The sequence below is a fragment of the Tribolium castaneum genome, chromosome 6 (genome assembly GCF_031307605.1).
Source record: "Tribolium castaneum strain GA2 chromosome 6, icTriCast1.1, whole genome shotgun sequence".
Taxonomy (NCBI): Eukaryota; Metazoa; Arthropoda; class Insecta; order Coleoptera; family Tenebrionidae; genus Tribolium; species Tribolium castaneum.
In genome coordinates this window covers 10,780,122-10,799,323 of record NC_087399.1, presented here as the reverse complement: position 1 = coordinate 10,799,323, position 19,202 = coordinate 10,780,122, and the positions used below count along the sequence as shown (strand labels likewise).

At 35.5% G+C, this 19,202-nt stretch overlaps 1 protein-coding gene across 1 annotated transcript in view; it reads right to left on the bottom strand.

Annotated features, from left to right (window-relative positions):
* Positions 1–19,202, bottom strand: part of stg1 (stargazin-like protein) — a 415,841-nt gene that overhangs the window by 304,015 nt on the left and 92,624 nt on the right. Inside the window, exon 3 of the mRNA XM_064357655.1 lies at positions 18,508–18,811. Within this exon, the coding sequence (XP_064213725.1) occupies positions 18,508–18,784 (277 nt within the window). The 5' untranslated portion in view covers positions 18,785–18,811. The remainder of the gene's footprint in view (positions 1–18,507; positions 18,812–19,202) is intronic.

The window sequence follows — 19,202 nt, the reverse complement described above, 5'->3', positions numbered from 1 at the left end:
GCATTTCCGATGCTTAATAACTTGGTGGTTACGAGAGAATTTATGAAATGAATGATAATGATCACTATTTCGAAATGACTTAAATGATTTAATATTATAATATTAAATGAATAAAAAATTAATTAATCCTTTTGAGGGCCTACCTAGAAATTTTAATCCTCCTAACGCAGGGGGTTAGCTGCTTCCCAGGTGTTGTAGTTCGCAGCACTACCTAATCGAACGAACACTAAACTTGTCTCGTTTTTAACTTACTCACTAATCACTAACGCTATCACTTAATTCAAGAATTTAAATTAATTTAATTTAAAATTACGCTTAAATGCACTTAGTACAATTTAGACGCACTAAAAGGTAAACGAAGATGTTTTTTAAATTTATAAAAATTTAAAAGGGCAACACGACAATCGACTACCTCGAAAGACCGTCAAAAATCGAATCCCTCCTAAAGTCAAGGGCTCATCTTGCGTAAGCTACACTAACTCGCTTACCCCACTACCCTTGTTAAGTAGTTTCCACATATGCGAAATTTTGCAAATTTGACTCTTATGATGTCTTGGCATTTGATCAAACCTTGTTTAACTTTCTAAATATTATTATTAATTAACAGCTGGGGTGTTTTCCGATTAACAATTTCATTATAATTAAACATTAAATTTGGTAATCGTCGATCTGAACTGAATACAATACAAGAACGCTATGGAATTTCCCCAAATATCCTGAAAGAGAAATTAAACTCCAAAATTGGTTGTTGTCAGGTCTGAAGTTGTTTTTGGGAACACAATGAAATGAATTTTGTGTAACAACAAATTTTGTTTGTTTAAATAACACAGAAAATATAAGGAAGAACCCCGTGAGGAAACTGTAATTTTGGTCGTACTACCCCTTGTTAGATGTCGCCCCCAGTACTACACCGGTACTATTTTAACATTTCCGCGTTTTTCTCCAATTTCCTTAGGGATTTTCCTGTCTACTTTCCTCTTAGGATTATGTTAGTAACGGGCAGCAATCGTGTCATGCAATTTTTTTGCTTACAATAATTTAATTAAATAGAATGATTTATACATCCGAATTTCGACGGCTGCGCCTTAAATATTAGGGTTAAATTTTACATCAAAATGTTCAGAAAAATTTCGCGTGTTTTTCTAAACTACTGGTTTCGTGATCTGATGTTGATTTAACAAAGAAAACGTTAATTTCGCTGCAATTTCTTATAAGGAATGCACATGTGTGCTTGTAATTTGATATTCTTTTAAAAAGCTCTGTTCTGTAACGAATTTGTCAACACCCCCTATTCAAGCGGCACTTGACCAACGTCGTTTTGGCTATACTAATCTAGTTAACAGACATGAATTTCAATCGACCAATTCGTTCTTGAAGTTTTGCAACAATTTGTTAACAATTACGCCGAATAAAATAAATTATTCAATTTTATTTGATGACTGGAGTACACTGCATAAAGACTCAACTTTTTGGTACGAAACGTTACGGGAATTTTTGAATAAGATGAAATTTTGATTCTTTCTCGAGTTGTTTACTGATCATCAACGTGCCTTAAATTGGCTCATAAATTCCTTTCTTTTTGAAACGTGACTAGTTAATTTCTAAACAAAATTTTGGATTTAATTTTAGGTTTATCAATAAATTTTGGCTATTTTAAACGAAAGTAAATTAATTATGCTTTTGTGAGAAAATCATTGGATTAGCTGGGCGACTGTGGTGCAGAGCCAGGCCGTCGCCAACCCCCATATCTTTGCATATCCACTTGTTAAAACACATGGCCTTTCGACCACCCAATTTGGCGATTTATAACGTTTTTAACAGTTCTTGGAAAGTTTCGTGGGAACGATAATTTTCTAAACATTTTAATGCTAACAAAGGAATAAATAAGTTAAATTAAAATTTGTTGCAACTTTTGAATTGAAGTTGAATTAATATTGTCAAAGAACTAAACGTTTAAACTGACTCCGAATATTTTGCGCTGGTTAATAAAATAAAATTTTAAATACCGCGATCATCACATTCGCCCCCTGTCTTGCGTTGCTTCGTAGATGCAGCGTAAGACACCGCGTGTAGGTTTGCTGTCCTCTGGTTGGTGGTCGGAATGGTGGAATCACCAGATGGTGGATGCGCCCATAATGTCAGAAACGCTCGAATTGGTAGATACGCCTCGAGATTGGCCCTCATGAACTTCTTGCGGTTTTATTTTAGTCGTCTCGTCGGTGGTAGAATTTCAAATTTGTCATGTTGTATACACCTTTAATTTCGTTCGTCACTGGGTCGGCGATTTGGTATGTGTTTGGATGAGGCTTGGCGATTATTTTGTACGGACCACTGTACAAAGGCATGAACTTGGCGAATTGGTGGGTTCTGGTATCGGAAGTCACTTTGTTCTTCAGTAGGACCCAATCTTCAATTTCCAGTACGGTAACTTCACCCTTTTGGTTTTTCTGCCGTAAGTTCGCGTGATGTCTCAAGTATTCGCGAGCCTTTTCATGAATTTCTTCTCTCGTGAGTGGCGGACGTACAGGCAGTAAACCCGATGTGACTGCATCTAGTGGGTTTGGTGGTGTTCTGCCGTACAGGATTTCATATGGAGAAAATCCGGTACTGATGTGTGGCACGTAGTTCAAACAATCTTCGATGTTGCTCAAATGGTTGACCCAACTGGTGTGGTTTTCTCTACAATACGCTCGGAAAATTCTCCCCAGCTCCCGCATTACGCGCTCGCTAGGGTTCGATTCTGGGTGACGAATCGACGAGAGCGTTGGTTGAATGTCGGCAGCTCTCAAACTATTCTGCCAAGTGTTCGAAATAAATTGTGTCCCGTGGTCGCTTAACACACATTTGGGTTTGATGTACCCAGAGAAATCCTCTATGAGACGTTTGGCAGCGATTTTGGCGGTGGCTTTTCTCAGTGGGTAAAGTTTGAGAAACTTGCTGAAGACGTCAATGACCACAAATACATAGGACGCCCCCAATCGACCTGTTGGTAAAGGCCCATAGAAATCGACGCAAACTAGGTCTCCAATGTGGTCGTAAAGGATTGGCGTTAATGGACCCTGATGTGGACGGTTGGAACTTTTTGTCTTCTGACAAAGGTCACAACTTCGTAGACGTTTCTTAATTGTACGATACATGTTCGGCCAGTAGTACTCGCGCTTCATGGAATTGTACACTTTGGTTGCCCCGAAATGGCCCAGGAGTTGGTGATGGTAATCCACGAGCTTAATTACCAAACTCTCAGGTATGGCCAGGCAAACGTCGTTTGAATTTTGAGATCTGTGAACTAACACATTATTTGTGAAATTATATTGGGACCAAACCCGTTGAGTTCTCGCATCTGGAGCAGCTGCACCGGATTGTTTGTTGGCAATTATTTGACTCAAAACAGGATCATCTGATTGGTGTTGTTTGAGATCGGACATCAGTTGGAGAATTTCAGGTGTGTTGTTGACTTCAAACATTGCAACTATTGGTTGTTCACGTGGATATTCATAACTGGCTTCACCGTCGGACGGGTATCGTGACAGGATGTCGGCAACTACATTATCCTTTCCTTTTACCAACTCGATTTCGTAGTCGTACTGTCCTAGTATCAAAGTCCATCGAGTTAGGCGTTCACTGAGCAAACGACAACGGCTCAGAAATTTCAAAGCTTGGTGGTCGGTTCGGATGATGATTTTTGTGACTTGGATGTAGATTCGAAATTTGTGTAAGGCAAAAATGACGCCGAGTAATTCCTTTTCTGTAGTCGTGTAGTTGAGTTCGGGTCCTTTCAAAGAGCGACTTGCAAAAGCGATCACACCTCGCGAACCGTCTTCCTGAATTTGATACAATTCCGCCCCCAATCCGTAACCAGAACTGTCAGTTTGGACGTAGAATATTTTATTCAGGTCGGGGTAACGTAACAACACAGCTTCGAGGAACAGCTCTTTCACACGATCGAAAGCTTCTTGTTCATTTCGTCCCCATCTCCATTTTTCACCCTTTCGAAGTAGTTTGTTTAAGTCTTGTGTGGCTGCACTGTATCGAGCACAAAATTTTCGATAAAAATTACAAAGTCCCAGGAAGGCTCGAACGTGTTTAGTTTTCTGGGGAACCGGAAAATTTCGGATGGCGCTGATTTTTTCCGGGTCGGCTTTGATACCGTTGATTGTGAGAATGTGCCCCAGAAATTTCACTTCCTTTTGTATGAAATTGGATTTTTCGAGATTTATCGTCATTCTAGCTTGCTTCAATTTTTCGAAAACTTGTCGGAGATGTTCCAAATGTTCGTTTAGCGTTTCGGAAGCCACTAACAAATCGTCGATATAATTCACGACGAATTCGCGAACTTCTGTTCCTAACACTACGTCCATTGCACGACTGAATGAACCCACAGCAGTTTTTAACCCGAAAGGTAGGACTTGGTATGTGTAACTGCGACCGTTGTACAGAAAGGCGGTGTACTGTCTGCTTTCTGGCGAAAGTGGGATTTGCCAGTACGACGATCTCAAATCAATGGTGGACATGTAGCGAATTTCGTGAAATCGACGTAATAATTCGTCAGCAGCGGGTGGTGACTCACAATCGGCGATCATTTTGGAATTGATCATTCGGGCGTCGAGGCAAATTCTCACCGTTCCATCTTTCTTTTTCACTACCGTCATGGGACTTGCGTAAGGTGACGCCTCACGTTTTATCACCCCCAAGTCTAACATTTCCTGAATTGTGGCGTCGACGGCAGGACGTAGAGCAAAAGGTACTGGGTACGGTCGTTTCAAGAAGGGAGTCTTGTCGTGTAGTTTTATTTCGTGAGTGTATTTGTGTGTTAGCCCTGGACGCAAACTAAAGATACATCTGTACTCTTGCAGCAGGTGTATTAATTTCCGTTTCTCGGCCTCAGGAATTTTTAATGGGTCCACCTTGGCTTGTAGGGCACTGGGTGACTCTAAGTGTTGCTTTTTGTTACAAGTCGTGATCGGCGCCGAATGATTGACTTCGATGTGACCAACAAGATCTTCCACATAATCCTCCGGTTCCGGTGGTATCTCCGTGGTTTTTCTAAACGGAAAACTGTGGTGCTTCTCCCCGTTTCTCAAAAGGATTTCGTTGTTATCGAAATCGATGACCGCGCGTTGTTCATTTAGCCAGTCTGCTCCCAAAATGGTTGGCTTGATTAAATTTTTAACGACAAGCGCCACGACGGGGTAGAGATGTTCGTCGATTTTGATTTCCAGGTAACACTGAATAACAACCTGGCAACTTCGCTGGCCGATGGCTCCACGAAGATGGATTGAGGTAACCGGTAATGTGGGCGGTTTGTTTCCGGTCTCGATCAACTTGGACCAAACTTCTTCGGAAATACAGCTGACTTCACTTCCGGTGTCCAAAAGCGCGGTGACTGATTGTTGTTGAGAGATTTGGATCTTAATCTCCGGCACGACCCTTTGTATGTTGTTGTTACCTGCGGCAGCGGATTTAATTATAGAAAAAACATTTAACTTAACCTGGGATGCTCGCGGTCGAGCATCGTTTTCCCCTTCTGTTGACTGTGACGAAGTTGAACGTTTACGTTTCTCTCCCGTCCTCAATTGTTGGTTCCTGCTGTCGCTTTGTGGGCCGTGCTGCTGGCCGGAGTACTTTAGGCCCCGTCCTGTACTCCGCCCCCGTTTCCCGAATTCTTGGAGTTTCGTGATGTTTCACCCTGCGCTCTCGAACTTGTGTTGTTGCGGTTGTCGTTGGGGTTGTTTTTGCGCCAGTGATTGTTGCTGTTGTTTCCGTTGTTATTGTGCCAACGGTTGTTGCTGGTGCTGGGTTGGTTGTTGCGCCATTGTTGTTCGTCACTTGAGCGTTTTGGGAAACCATTTCCACGATTTGCAGGAGCCGCAGGACGAGTTACTTCGTGGCGGTCAATGTTTGGCCGCGGGCGCTTTGGCTCGTTACGCCGCTGGTGGTCTGTTGCGCGGGGTCGTTCCCTGGGAGCGATGTTGGTTTTCTCTCCCGGATTTTGTCCCGGAATTTCTTGAGCTGCCAGGAATTCGGCGGCATCCGTGGTGGTACAGATTTTCTCTAATACCCACAACGACTGTATTCTTTCGGGGAAGTGACGCAGTAATTCATCCAGCAACACTTCCTCCGATAAAGGTGTTGTTAACATGTTCGCCATGTCGACGTAATAAGCAAAATGCGACAGCATCGTGCCCCTGGTTTCGTCATAGCGGCCTGTAGCGATTTGAAATCTGATGTCCCGTTGACGCTTGGCCGACCAGTAGGTCCGGAGAAAGTCCCGTCGAAAGTCCTCGTAACCACGCCACTTCTTCTGGAATATTCCCGTCCAATGTTTGGCATTGCCTTTCAAGCAATCCATGGCGACTCCCAAAAGACGCTGCGAGTCGAGCCCGAAAAAACGTCCATATTCTTCAATGGCTCGTAAGAATTTCACCGGATTTTGCCTTTTCAGGCCTTCGAAAGATGGTCGTTCAGGAGCTGGGAGTGGGCGATCCAGCAAGCTCCGGAGTACTCCGGAAATTGCGGCCACATTGTCTGTTGTGATTGGCATAGGTGGTGAGGCCATCACTGCTCCCGAAGTCGCTGATGTGGTCGAACTTCCCGGCTCTTGCACAAGAGGGCTCGCAAGAGGGGCTGGTTCCGGAGCTACCGGAATTTCCGGGTCGGGTTCTGGCGAAGTCGTCCCGTCGCTAGGTAGTGGAGTGACTTGCCAACCATCGACATCAGCGGCGGCGCTGGTACTTGGACGTACCTGAAGGATGGCTTGCGGTCTTTGAACCGCTGTCGACGTCGATGGCGCCGCGAAGTTTGGCACATTCCTTGGTTGTTGGGAGTTTAACCAACGAACGAACCACGTCGGCATTTCTTGCGGTGGGGCTCCGGCGTTTCCGGTGTTCCTGTTGTTTTCCATGTCGACAACCTTCAATCTCGGGTATCGAACGATCAAATAAATTGGAGTCCTAGAAATTTTAATAACACAGCAGTATCTTATTTACGGCAATTTTCCCCTCGGAAATGACACTTTATGACTTTGAATCCTGGTCACGGCACCAATAAAAATGTAGTGAGACTGTGATTGATGATGGTTGATCGATGTTTAAATGATTTACAACTTATTTTAATTGATTTATTTAATTAATCTTGAATTTTACTTTTGTTTTCTTTTTTCGAAATGGTTTGGCTCGTCTAGTTAATTGATACGCTACATGATCATTTCACTTACCTACGTTGTGTTGTTTTGATGTACGAAGTCACTCTTATAATGATATCGTAATTTGATCTTAATTCTTATCAGAAAGGGTTCCGGATTTATCCGTAACGCAAGTCCGGATTCAAAGTAGTGTCAAAACGCATGGGAGAAGAAATTTAAACCACAAGTTTCCTCCAAAGTTATTTATTACAAGAATAATGAATATTCCGTTGGATGGATTACAATAATCAATGGTTATGAAAGTTTGATCAAATTTGGCCAATTGTTATTTGTTTTTGTATAGTAATGTCGTCAAAACATATCTCAGAGTCGTAACCACAATTCGTTTGAAATTCCAAGTAAATAGTTTCGAAGTTGCTGAGTGATACGAAAAAGTTTTATTGATATGATATGACGTTAATATTTAACATGAATTAATTTAATTCGATAATGTCCAAATAAATTAACCTACGTTTCAGATGATATTGTTCGAACTCATAGGATCTAGGCAATTGACAACGCGTTTCTAAATTACTTGTACCAAAGGCGGATTATAACATGCTCGCGGAATCTTTGATACGTGCATCGCATTGAATTTTGCGCCCTAGTGCCGAAATTCCGTCTCCGGTAAAAGTCAGGTGATCAACACCTAGAATGAATTTCGAATAAAACCCGGACATACAAGCTTTTACAAATCAATCTGAATAAATGTAGAAGTAATTTCTCTCTAAAGTTTTCCGTCCACGAGCTTTGACAAAGACTTGTGCAGAACTTTGCCATGTCGCGATATCAGTTTATTACAGATAATCACGGATGATTATGTCTGCTCGATCGTCCGTAGTAGCCTGCAAGTACGTGGAAGTACTTGCCGTTGGGACGGGAATTACAACGTCCATTCTAAGTACAACGGGCGGAAACTACGACCTGCCACCGCGTCTTAGACCTTGTTAAAGTTGGGGAAGAGCGTCCCCGGGGACTACGACTCTTCCCATGAAGATGGCCAACTCACGAGCCTGTAATTTCTGATCTGGACGCAAAAGAGAAACACTCTTTTGCTTTATCGCCTAACGCGTTGCGGAAGAGAAATCGTTCTACTCTAAACCTATCCTTAACTAGCAACAAATCCTTCTATTTCGTAATATTTTGGTGTATGCAACCTTAAATTATCTGTGTACAACAGTTTGAATAGCACCGTGGGTTTTGGATTTAGACTTTTGTTGTAGTTGAATATTTGTTTGATGCCGTTTCACTCAAATTTGTCGTAACAGATTTAGAAGTTAGAAGCAAAGAATATAAAGAACTTTTAATATTGTAATTTAAAGGTGGGATGGTTGAATTGAAAAATATGAAATTGTTTGTTGCGAGTTATTTTAAGTTGAAAATGATTTATTTAAAATTTATATAGCTGACGTAAGACGAAGCACAAGAATTTAAATAATTACTGGTCTTTTCGGCATTTCCGATGCTTAATAACTTGGTGGTTACGAGAGAATTTATGAAATGAATGATAATGATCACTATTTCGAAATGACTTAAATGATTTAATATTATAATATTAAATGAATAAAAAATTAATTAATCCTTTTGAGGGCCTACCTAGAAATTTTAATCCTCCTAACGCAGGGGGTTAGCTGCTTCCCAGGTGTTGTAGTTCGCAGCACTACCTAATCGAACGAACACTAAACTTGTCTCGTTTTTAACTTACTCACTAATCACTAACGCTATCACTTAATTCAAGAATTTAAATTAATTTAATTTAAAATTACGCTTAAATGCACTTAGTACAATTTAGACGCACTAAAAGGTAAACGAAGATGTTTTTTAAATTTATAAAAATTTAAAAGGGCAACACGACAATCGACTACCTCGAAAGACCGTCAAAAATCGAATCCCTCCTAAAGTCAAGGGCTCATCTTGCGTAAGCTACACTAACTCGCTTACCCCACTACCCTTGTTAAGTAGTTTCCACATATGCGAAATTTTGCAAATTTGACTCTTATGATGTCTTGGCATTTGATCAAACCTTGTTTAACTTTCTAAATATTATTATTAATTAACAGCTGGGGTGTTTTCCGATTAACAATTTCATTATAATTAAACATTAAATTTGGTAATCGTCGATCTGAACTGAATACAATACAAGAACGCTATGGAATTTCCCCAAATATCCTGAAAGAGAAATTAAACTCCAAAATTGGTTGTTGTCAGGTCTGAAGTTGTTTTTGGGAACACAATGAAATGAATTTTGTGTAACAACAAATTTTGTTTGTTTAAATAACACAGAAAATATAAGGAAGAACCCCGTGAGGAAACTGTAATTTTGGTCGTACTACCCCTTGTTAGATGTCGCCCCCAGTACTACACCGGTACTATTTTAACATTTCCGCGTTTTTCTCCAATTTCCTTAGGGATTTTCCTGTCTACTTTCCTCTTAGGATTATGTTAGTAACGGGCAGCAATCGTGTCATGCAATTTTTTTGCTTACAATAATTTAATTAAATAGAATGATTTATACATCCGAATTTCGACGGCTGCGCCTTAAATATTAGGGTTAAATTTTACATCAAAATGTTCAGAAAAATTTCGCGTGTTTTTCTAAACTACTGGTTTCGTGATCTGATGTTGATTTAACAAAGAAAACGTTAATTTCGCTGCAATTTCTTATAAGGAATGCACATGTGTGCTTGTAATTTGATATTCTTTTAAAAAGCTCTGTTCTGTAACGAATTTGTCAACACCCCCTATTCAAGCGGCACTTGACCAACGTCGTTTTGGCTATACTAATCTAGTTAACAGACATGAATTTCAATCGACCAATTCGTTCTTGAAGTTTTGCAACAATTTGTTAACAATTACGCCGAATAAAATAAATTATTCAATTTTATTTGATGACTGGAGTACACTGCATAAAGACTCAACTTTTTGGTACGAAACGTTACGGGAATTTTTGAATAAGATGAAATTTTGATTCTTTCTCGAGTTGTTTACTGATCATCAACGTGCCTTAAATTGGCTCATAAATTCCTTTCTTTTTGAAACGTGACTAGTTAATTTCTAAACAAAATTTTGGATTTAATTTTAGGTTTATCAATAAATTTTGGCTATTTTAAACGAAAGTAAATTAATTATGCTTTTGTGAGAAAATCATTGGATTAGCTGGGCGACTGTGGTGCAGAGCCAGGCCGTCGCCAACCCCCATATCTTTGCATATCCACTTGTTAAAACACATGGCCTTTCGACCACCCAATTTGGCGATTTATAACGTTTTTAACAGTTCTTGGAAAGTTTCGTGGGAACGATAATTTTCTAAACATTTTAATGCTAACAAAGGAATAAATAAGTTAAATTAAAATTTGTTGCAACTTTTGAATTGAAGTTGAATTAATATTGTCAAAGAACTAAACGTTTAAACTGACTCCGAATATTTTGCGCTGGTTAATAAAATAAAATTTTAAATACCGCGATCATCACAGTACCCATAACTATTTTTTTTAATGAAATGCCAAAAATGACACTAAATGGTAGAGAATTTAATTCTGCATCGATCTGTTAACATTTCCGATACTTATGTTTAATAGTTTTCAAGTTACAATAACTTTATGTTGGAATTGAGAAATTTATTAGCCATGGGTTTATTCTCATACCTTGCCATGGAAACGAATGAAAAAAAGTGAGAAATTAAAGTTTTTTAAACTAGAGTTCCTATATTGGGAGAGTTGGGACACTGAATGTTAATTTTCGAAATTTTGTTTCATATACGTCGGTTGGAATGTGTAAAAAAACAAATTGGGATAGAAATCAATGGTGTTATACTTGAAATTTGCCGAAACGTCAAATAAATTTGTCAAAAAATGTTTCCATTTTTCGTCGACTAACTGCGTTTAGAAATGGTTTAGACTGGCAGTCGTCGACAATTCACTGTTTTTTTTATATGAACTCCACATTTTAAAAGAGAGTTCTTTGTTAGTACAAGAATTTTACGTCTAAACTCTTCATCATAAACATTTTTTCCTTAACTTTAAGAAATGGAAATCATCGATGAAAAAGAGAGAAATTGAACTTTTCCTACCAAGTTTTACGTTTATTATTAACAAGCATTTGGAAAAGTGGATTGTCTAAATAATGTTATGTACAAAATCTATGAGATTTTGGGAATTTGTCTATGCATTTACAAAATACGTAGGCACTTGAACCCAAAATTGGTTCTAATTTTTAGGAAAGTTGAAACTGTAGCTGCTTGGCCGCCTTTAGCATCTTCGTGAACTTTAGATTCTGCTTCAAATTATAAAGTTATTGGAAATTCACGATTTTGTTACGTTTTTCATACGAGAACACCTTCAATATCATTTTTTAGAAAATTTAAAAAGACGACGGGAAATATGAAGGGTTCTTGATGACCAGTTTTTGGGACAAGATGTTTAACTAAAAATTGTGACTAAAAGAATTGCGTTTTTAGCATTGAAGTATGTTTTAAGTTATGTATTTAATATTAAAATAAATATCGAAAGATTTCAGAAATGTGAACATTAATATTGGTAGGTATTCAATTATTTTCTTTTTTTAAATATTAATCCCAAAATTTCTACGTTTTCTACGTCACTGGTTAAATTTGACGTACAATTATGTCATTTTATGCATTTGACAAAAATTATAACCTTGAAATTATTTTCGACATAAACCTCTGACATAAGTTACTACCAAAAATTTTAATAAAAAAGGATAGAAATATATACCTTATCCACATAATGCAAAATTGGCTCGGTTTGACGTTCAATGTCCCAACTCTCCCAATAAAGGAACTCTATTTTAAACCAACATTCAATGAATTTATTTTGTTTCTAGGAGATGGATAACACAATTTTGAACAGAGTTTCTAGTTTAAATTTAATCAGCAATATTTTTATGACAAACTATGCAAAAAATAGTTGTGGTTAGTAAGAAATTTTCTACAATGACAAAAAAACATAACTTGAAAATTATTACAGATAAGTACAAGAAATACCAATACAGATCAGTGCAGAAAAAATTCTTCGCCATCTAGTAAAATAAAAATTGGGACATTCTATTTGAACAAATTATGTTATGGGTACTTGAAATTGTCCAAACTTAACCTTAAAATTTTTGGGTTTATTAACTTCATCTTCACTTTTGAACACACTGAAGAACAGACACAGGCCTTTTTTTTAATTCTTAAAATAATTCAACTAATCCAAAAACGCAACGGAAAACTTAGCATCATTAAAAAAAAGAAAGTTAATAGCGTCTTCCGGTATAACCGAAAGTGCTACCATCTTGAAAATATTTCATTGAGCAGAACTCTACGATTTATGACTGTGTACTAACTTTCAGATAAATATCTTTACTAGAACTTTCAATACTTATAATGTAGGGTTTAGACGGACCCAGCACTATCTACGACATGTAGAAAAACATAATTTTCTAACATTTAGAATAATGAACTTTACCAACTCGCTGGGACATTCTTAATAAAATCGTTTAAAAAAAAACAGATATTATTTTCCATTGTTAATTAAATAAAACGGCATAAAATTTCGCATTCCTGACACATTTCACTTCTGGTGTGCAATATTCAAGTAGCTTTCCGACATTTGACAGCTTTTCATTCAGTTTTTATTTCTTTGAGTGAGTACAAGCTGAAAATATCATCAAGTCTGACGTCTTTTCACGTCTTGTAGATTTCACAAGGGAAAAATGTTTAATGAAGTCGACGGCCCGACGAGATGTTAGCTTTGGAGTTTGGCAAAGAGGTCCTTTTAAACCAATTCAAAGCCTACATTTTCAAATTGTTGACAAGAAGCGTGTAAATCAGCTTTGTTTTAGAACAACTGATGAATTTATAGCGTGGACTTGTCATACTTGTTATTGATATACGAGATGCAGAAAAAAGAATATGAATTACGATACATTTTATCGAATTCAAACTTTGATTGATGTTTACAGTCTAATTTCTTAATTTACATATTTATAGTATATATTTAAATAAGGAAAAGATAAGTAGATTGATGTAAAAGATACGGAGCACAATAGATGGTATTGATAAAGGAAAGTGGGACAGAAGCAACTCCACTGAATATGTTACACTCAGATTAGATAAAACGATGTACTCGCATATAAAGTTCGAAAAAATAAATTAATATTTGATGCTATTACAACAATTTTCATTTACATTTTACTCTGATGTTTGCAATGTAAAATTAACAACATTAGTTATAAATAAATGTCAATTAGTTTTGTTTGTTATTATTAATTTTATACTCTGTGTAAAATTATTGGAAGTGGGAAAATATTTTTTTAAATTAAAAAAAAACTGTTATTTGTGACATCGGTTTAATATTTAATCGAGGATTAAAAAATGAAGTTAAACCAATTCTCTAAGAAGACGTTACGGAAAACAATTCACACAATAAATGTTAAGTAGATAACTTTTATCTGCTTATTTCCTTTTCTTTGATTTATAAATGACAGAGAGATTAGTCCGAGCAGAGTTCTAATTTCTACAGACTGATCCAGAGATACTGAGTCTGTTGGCAACACATTTGAAAGTATTTGTGCTTTTGTGTAACCGAATTCGATTTCTCTTGACAATTATTTGACGTACAACCCCACAAGAATGTTAAATTGTTGTTAACTGGAAGAGTACTCCATTAGTATCCTTAAAAATTTAAGTCCAGTGTTGCCAACAGACTCAGTATTTCTGGATCAGTCTGTATATAAAATTGATAATCCACTCGTGAACTAAAACGTCCGATTCACACAAAAATTCGTTAAATAATTATTATCACTAGATTTTTTTCGAAAAAATGTTAGATCGGTTTATAAAAAGCTCTGTTAAAATTTAATTTGTTGTTAAAAGTTAACAACGCGAATGGACCAATCAAATTGGTTCAATTTGGTCACGTGATCAGTTAATTATGCATTTAATTGCGAATTAAATTTAGGATGCTTCTATAAACCGGTCCTTAATTTTTTTCTTCAAAAACATAATAAAAATTTTTGCTTAAGTTTCTTGATTATTTGGTCTGTTTATGGTGTATAGCTTAAAAAAAAGGAACAAAACTTTTTCGGCTTATTTCTCAACAGAATGAGCTAAATAGTGTTACAAACACAAAGAGATATAAATAAATTGGGACAGACTAGTTACTAATACTACTCGTATGTGACAAGCTTATATTTTTTGGCACAACTCATACCAAATTATTTGTTTTATTTAAATTAATTAATTTAATCTTAATTGGTTAATGTTGTATTGATTTTTTTCTTAGTTTAAATAATATCTTTTAATATAATTAAAGAAGAGAGTGAATAACTTTATTTTATTTGGGCGTAGCAATAAATTGTATGCAAAGAAGCAACTAGTATTTGCAAATAAGAAAGCTTTCTTGTTTTGAATTATTAATTAACTTTGCCTATATGTAGCTCCATATGTTTGTACAACCTCAGTATGGTCCAGTAACTAAGATCACATAATTGTGTCAACTGAGGTTTAGTGTTTAATTACAAATCCTTTTTAATTAATCACATTTACTAATTACTAGCTGAATGTTTGAACAGTCATATCTTTCAAGTGCTTCTCTTCAAAATCGTTTGAAATAATATGTGTAAAGCACACATGTTGATATCTGTTTTCATAATACAAATATTTATTAATCAAATAGCTTTCATCCAATATTTAATTGAAATAATGTCACACACGCCTTCAGCTATAGTGCCTTTGTAACAATATATTTAATAATTAGTTAAACTATGAAATTTATTACCTCTGGGGTGGTAATATACAAATTAGTAATCTCACGTAGTAATAGTTGGTGTCTAGTGACTAGGAATTACCACTTTGCAACTTCAATATTTCCCATCGATTTATACAACCACCAAAAATATATGAATAAAAGATGATTACATTTTGTTTTGCCTTTAATAAAGAACAAAAAATTACCTCTCAATTTATCATGAAATTAATTCAGTGAAAGTGTACACAAGTCCACAAAATGTTTTTGTTAGTTATTCTTCATCACAAAAAATTCCCTACTATTAATACTCGAACAAAGAATTAATTTAGTAGAAGAGGGTTACTGTTGCTCGTTTAATTATTAGTAACTCGATTGGGTTGACAATTTTGTCGAGAAGTAAATCCCCTCAAGTCTCGATTCTAATTTGGTTAAGTTAATTTGATGAGTCATCGAGATCATTTTCTTTTCCATTGAGAATATATGTGATTGGTTATGAAAAAGTAACATGCTTCCGAAGCCTCCAAATACGATTTTCTTTACGTTCGCAGTATTAAAAGAAACTGAAATAAATGACTCTTCAAAGAGAGATATGTTTTTCCGATACTAACATTTTTCATAAGAAAATTAATAGGGAATAAGGGAAAAACTCGCTTCGGCTTTTTCGGTGGAAATTTTTCTTATATGATGCGGTCACCCTTGCAAAGGGCAAAATTTCAAAGCTAGAATACAAGACATCTCCATTAAGAGAACTTGGGGACGCCTCCAAGCATTATTACTCAACACAGCCCATACACAATATCACAACCATTGTAGGAGGAAACACGTACACTTAAGACGATGGAAGGTGCTGTATTATGACGAAGAAGGGTTGCAATTTAATAATTCGACTCACAAAGGGCGCCCCGACAATCCAATCAATTAACACGATAGTGAAGTGAAACGTGGAAGGGTAAATAGTGACGGTAGGGGATGTTATTTGCCTTCTTCCGGAAACTACAAACTGGTTCCGTTTGAATTTGCCGGCATGTGACAAAAAACAATTAAAAGCACTTAACTTTCAAGGAACAGAACTTTAACCAATATCTAAAAATCTGTTACCTGTAGATTAAAAATAATGACAGTTCCGTAATCCGTTCAAAAAAACTTAAGTTTGATCCTCACCTGTACCAAAAATGTGTTTGGATTTTGACAAACTAAATTCCATTTCCTGAAACTTTAACTGATACCTTAACAACTGTTGCTCGTTGACAAGAAATAAAATGAAGAGATGGAGTACCAATTGTATAGACTATTTATCTTAATAAAAAATTAAAAGTACTCATCTCGTACTACAACTAATATTGTAACCTAAAGATCCAATCTTTGATTAATGCCTTGAAAACTATTAGTTTTCTTAAAAAAATGCAAAATCGAGTTGTTTTGACTCTCCAATTTGCCAAGTAATTTTTAATGGTTGATTTAATAATTAAAGCTAGTTTAAATAAATTGTTCTTGTGGCTAATTAAGTGAATATTTTTAACGAGTAAAAATATTTAAGGATAGAATGCTCGAAAAATATATCAAAAGTTACGAGTATTTTGCCCAGAAAAATTCATAATTTATTTTTCTTTCTTTCTTTTGAAAATCATTGTCTTAATAACATCAAGGCTTTAGAATGAAAAAGCCTTCCGGCAAATAGATAGATATATTTTTGTAATGACTTGGTATTTTTAGTTTTTTTTATGCCAAAGAATAATTTAGAAAAATTTTAAACAAAACTATACAGAGTGTGTCAGAAATAGGTGTCTTAATTCTAACAAGTAACAGAATATAATTTTTTCTATTTGTAATTTTTTACAAAAAATTCGCAAAAGTACTTAAAATTTGGAAAAAGATAACATCCTAAAACCTGCACTCGCCTATGGGTACAAAAATAAAACTATTTTCGTCGTCATAGAAACTGCTAATTTAAACAATTTAAAACAACAATAAAAATTGTTGCTTTGAATACAAACTAATTTTTAAACACTGACCGGCTCGTTTGCACAAAAGAAAGAGGGAAAACAGTGAAAATTATAAATAAGAATTTTGCAAAATGTTATACATAAAACTTGTTTTATTTGATGAGATTTATACGAGGTGAAATTAACACAAGTATTTCTGATACTCCCTGTAGATTTAAAAAATAAACGAGTGACATCTAATTAAAGACAGTTTGTTGAATATAGAAAAAAAGCAGTATAAAAGTGTTTAGTAAAAAAAAATAGAATTATTTTGTGAAATGAACTCAAAATAGCTTTCGATTACAGTTTACAAAATAAGTCTAAAAAAATCCAAAAAGAATTCATAACATAATCTAAAGAGCAATCCAGGTTTCAGATCTAGAGATGATTTGAGAAAAGCATCAGCAAAAAATCTTAAGAAATGTTTAGAGATGAATGTATAAACAATGTTAAAGAAAAATGTGGGCGAAATCCCACCGAAATTATAGTAGAATTTTCAAAAAAGAATAAAGAAGAATTCTTGAAAGAAAATTTGGAGAATAGAAAAAAGAATAAAGTGGTTTTGAATACAGTTAGGAAAATAATTGTAAAGAAGTGTCAGAGGAAGAATGTCTGGAAGGATCTAAAGATGGGTATTTAATATAATTCAAACAATTTAAAAAAGAGTTTAAAATTTATATTTCATAACAGTCTTAGAAAAAAAATTTAAGAGAATCTAGAAGATAATTTAAAGAATGTAAAAAAAATGTAGAAGAATTTTGAGTGCAGTCCAAAAAATAATTGTAAAGAGAGATCCATAAAAAACTTACAAAAGATTATAAAAATCTAGAAACGGCTTTATAAAACGACTTTAATTCTGAACAAAACAATAAAAGGATATTGAAAACGGAGTAGATTCTAAAACAGCATTTGAAAAATGTAAAAAAAATTAAAAAGTGTAGTCTACGCAATAATGATTGCAGAAAAGCACCTGTAGAACAATTTATAAGAGAATCGAAAGATTTTTTGCTTTAGAAAAAAATTGAGATGAAACTTAAGGGTAGTCTCTAGACAAGAATAGAAAAATATTATAGTGCTAAAAAATGATCTCGAGAAATTATAAATAACTTTAAAAAAAAATTGAAGAGAAGCAGAGTCTATATAAGAATTTGATAGAATGTTGAAAAAATATAGAGAAACTGTTTACAAAATAATTTTAAGTAGAACCTAAAAATAATTTGAAGAGAGAAAATCACAGAATTTTTAAAGGTGCTAAGATGGACTTATAAAATAATCTAAAGAAAAGATCAGATTTTAGACTTAGACGACTTTTGTAAAGGACTTGAGAAGAATTTTAAGAAAAATGTCTGCAATGGTATGCCGCCACTTTGTTCGATTATTATAAGTCCACCACATTTATAAAGCTCGTTAGAACTAGTCTCAGCGGAGCTTGAGAAATAATAACGCAACATCTATAAAAACCGTTCTTTTCGTTTAGTTTCGTGTCTTTTGATAAAAGTTATCCGCTTTGCTTGAAGTTTCCCTTCCTGTTTGTTTCGGCCTTGTTTGCAAAAAACCTAATCGGTCTTGTGTTTGAATAATTGAAAAAACAACTCACGGTTGGTGAAGCAGAGCATCCACAATCCCGAAATTGTGAGTTTGGACAAATAATCCTTCTCTCCGGTTCCATTGTACGAGGGATTATTCATCTTCTCTTCGGTGTGCAACCACTGATTAGTAAACATGGCAACAATGACAACAAGAAGTGATACAGTGGCGGTCAGAGGCGTCAACACCCATAAACATGACAGAGTGGCCTCCATGGGGCCGAGGGGATTGCCTCCATCGGTGTCGGATGCGGACGGGGCCGCATTGCGAGGCAGCGCCCTCTGCATTCTCTTACGGAGATTGCTCACCACAACCTGAAAAAATACAAACATGAATAATACTAAATTAATCTACAAAAATTTCTTAATTCATCAATATCCCATGTTTTTTAGTGTCATTATAAATCAAACAATAATATTTAAATAATGAAAAAAAATGTTGTTTTCTCCAAAATTAACGTTTACAGGAATTTTTAATTTTTAATTTAGGAAATTATACCGGGTGTTCAAAAATTGAGAACGATTACTTGGTGTGAAACATAAAGACATTAAAGAATAATAAAAACTGGAGAAGTTAACAAAATAAGTTTACAGTCACAAATTTTTTTAAATACAATTTTAGGAATTTTTTCAAGATTTTTCCCGTATTCTACACTGGTTTCTCAACAACGTACCACTGAGTTGGTGCGCCAGTTTTTGAGCACCC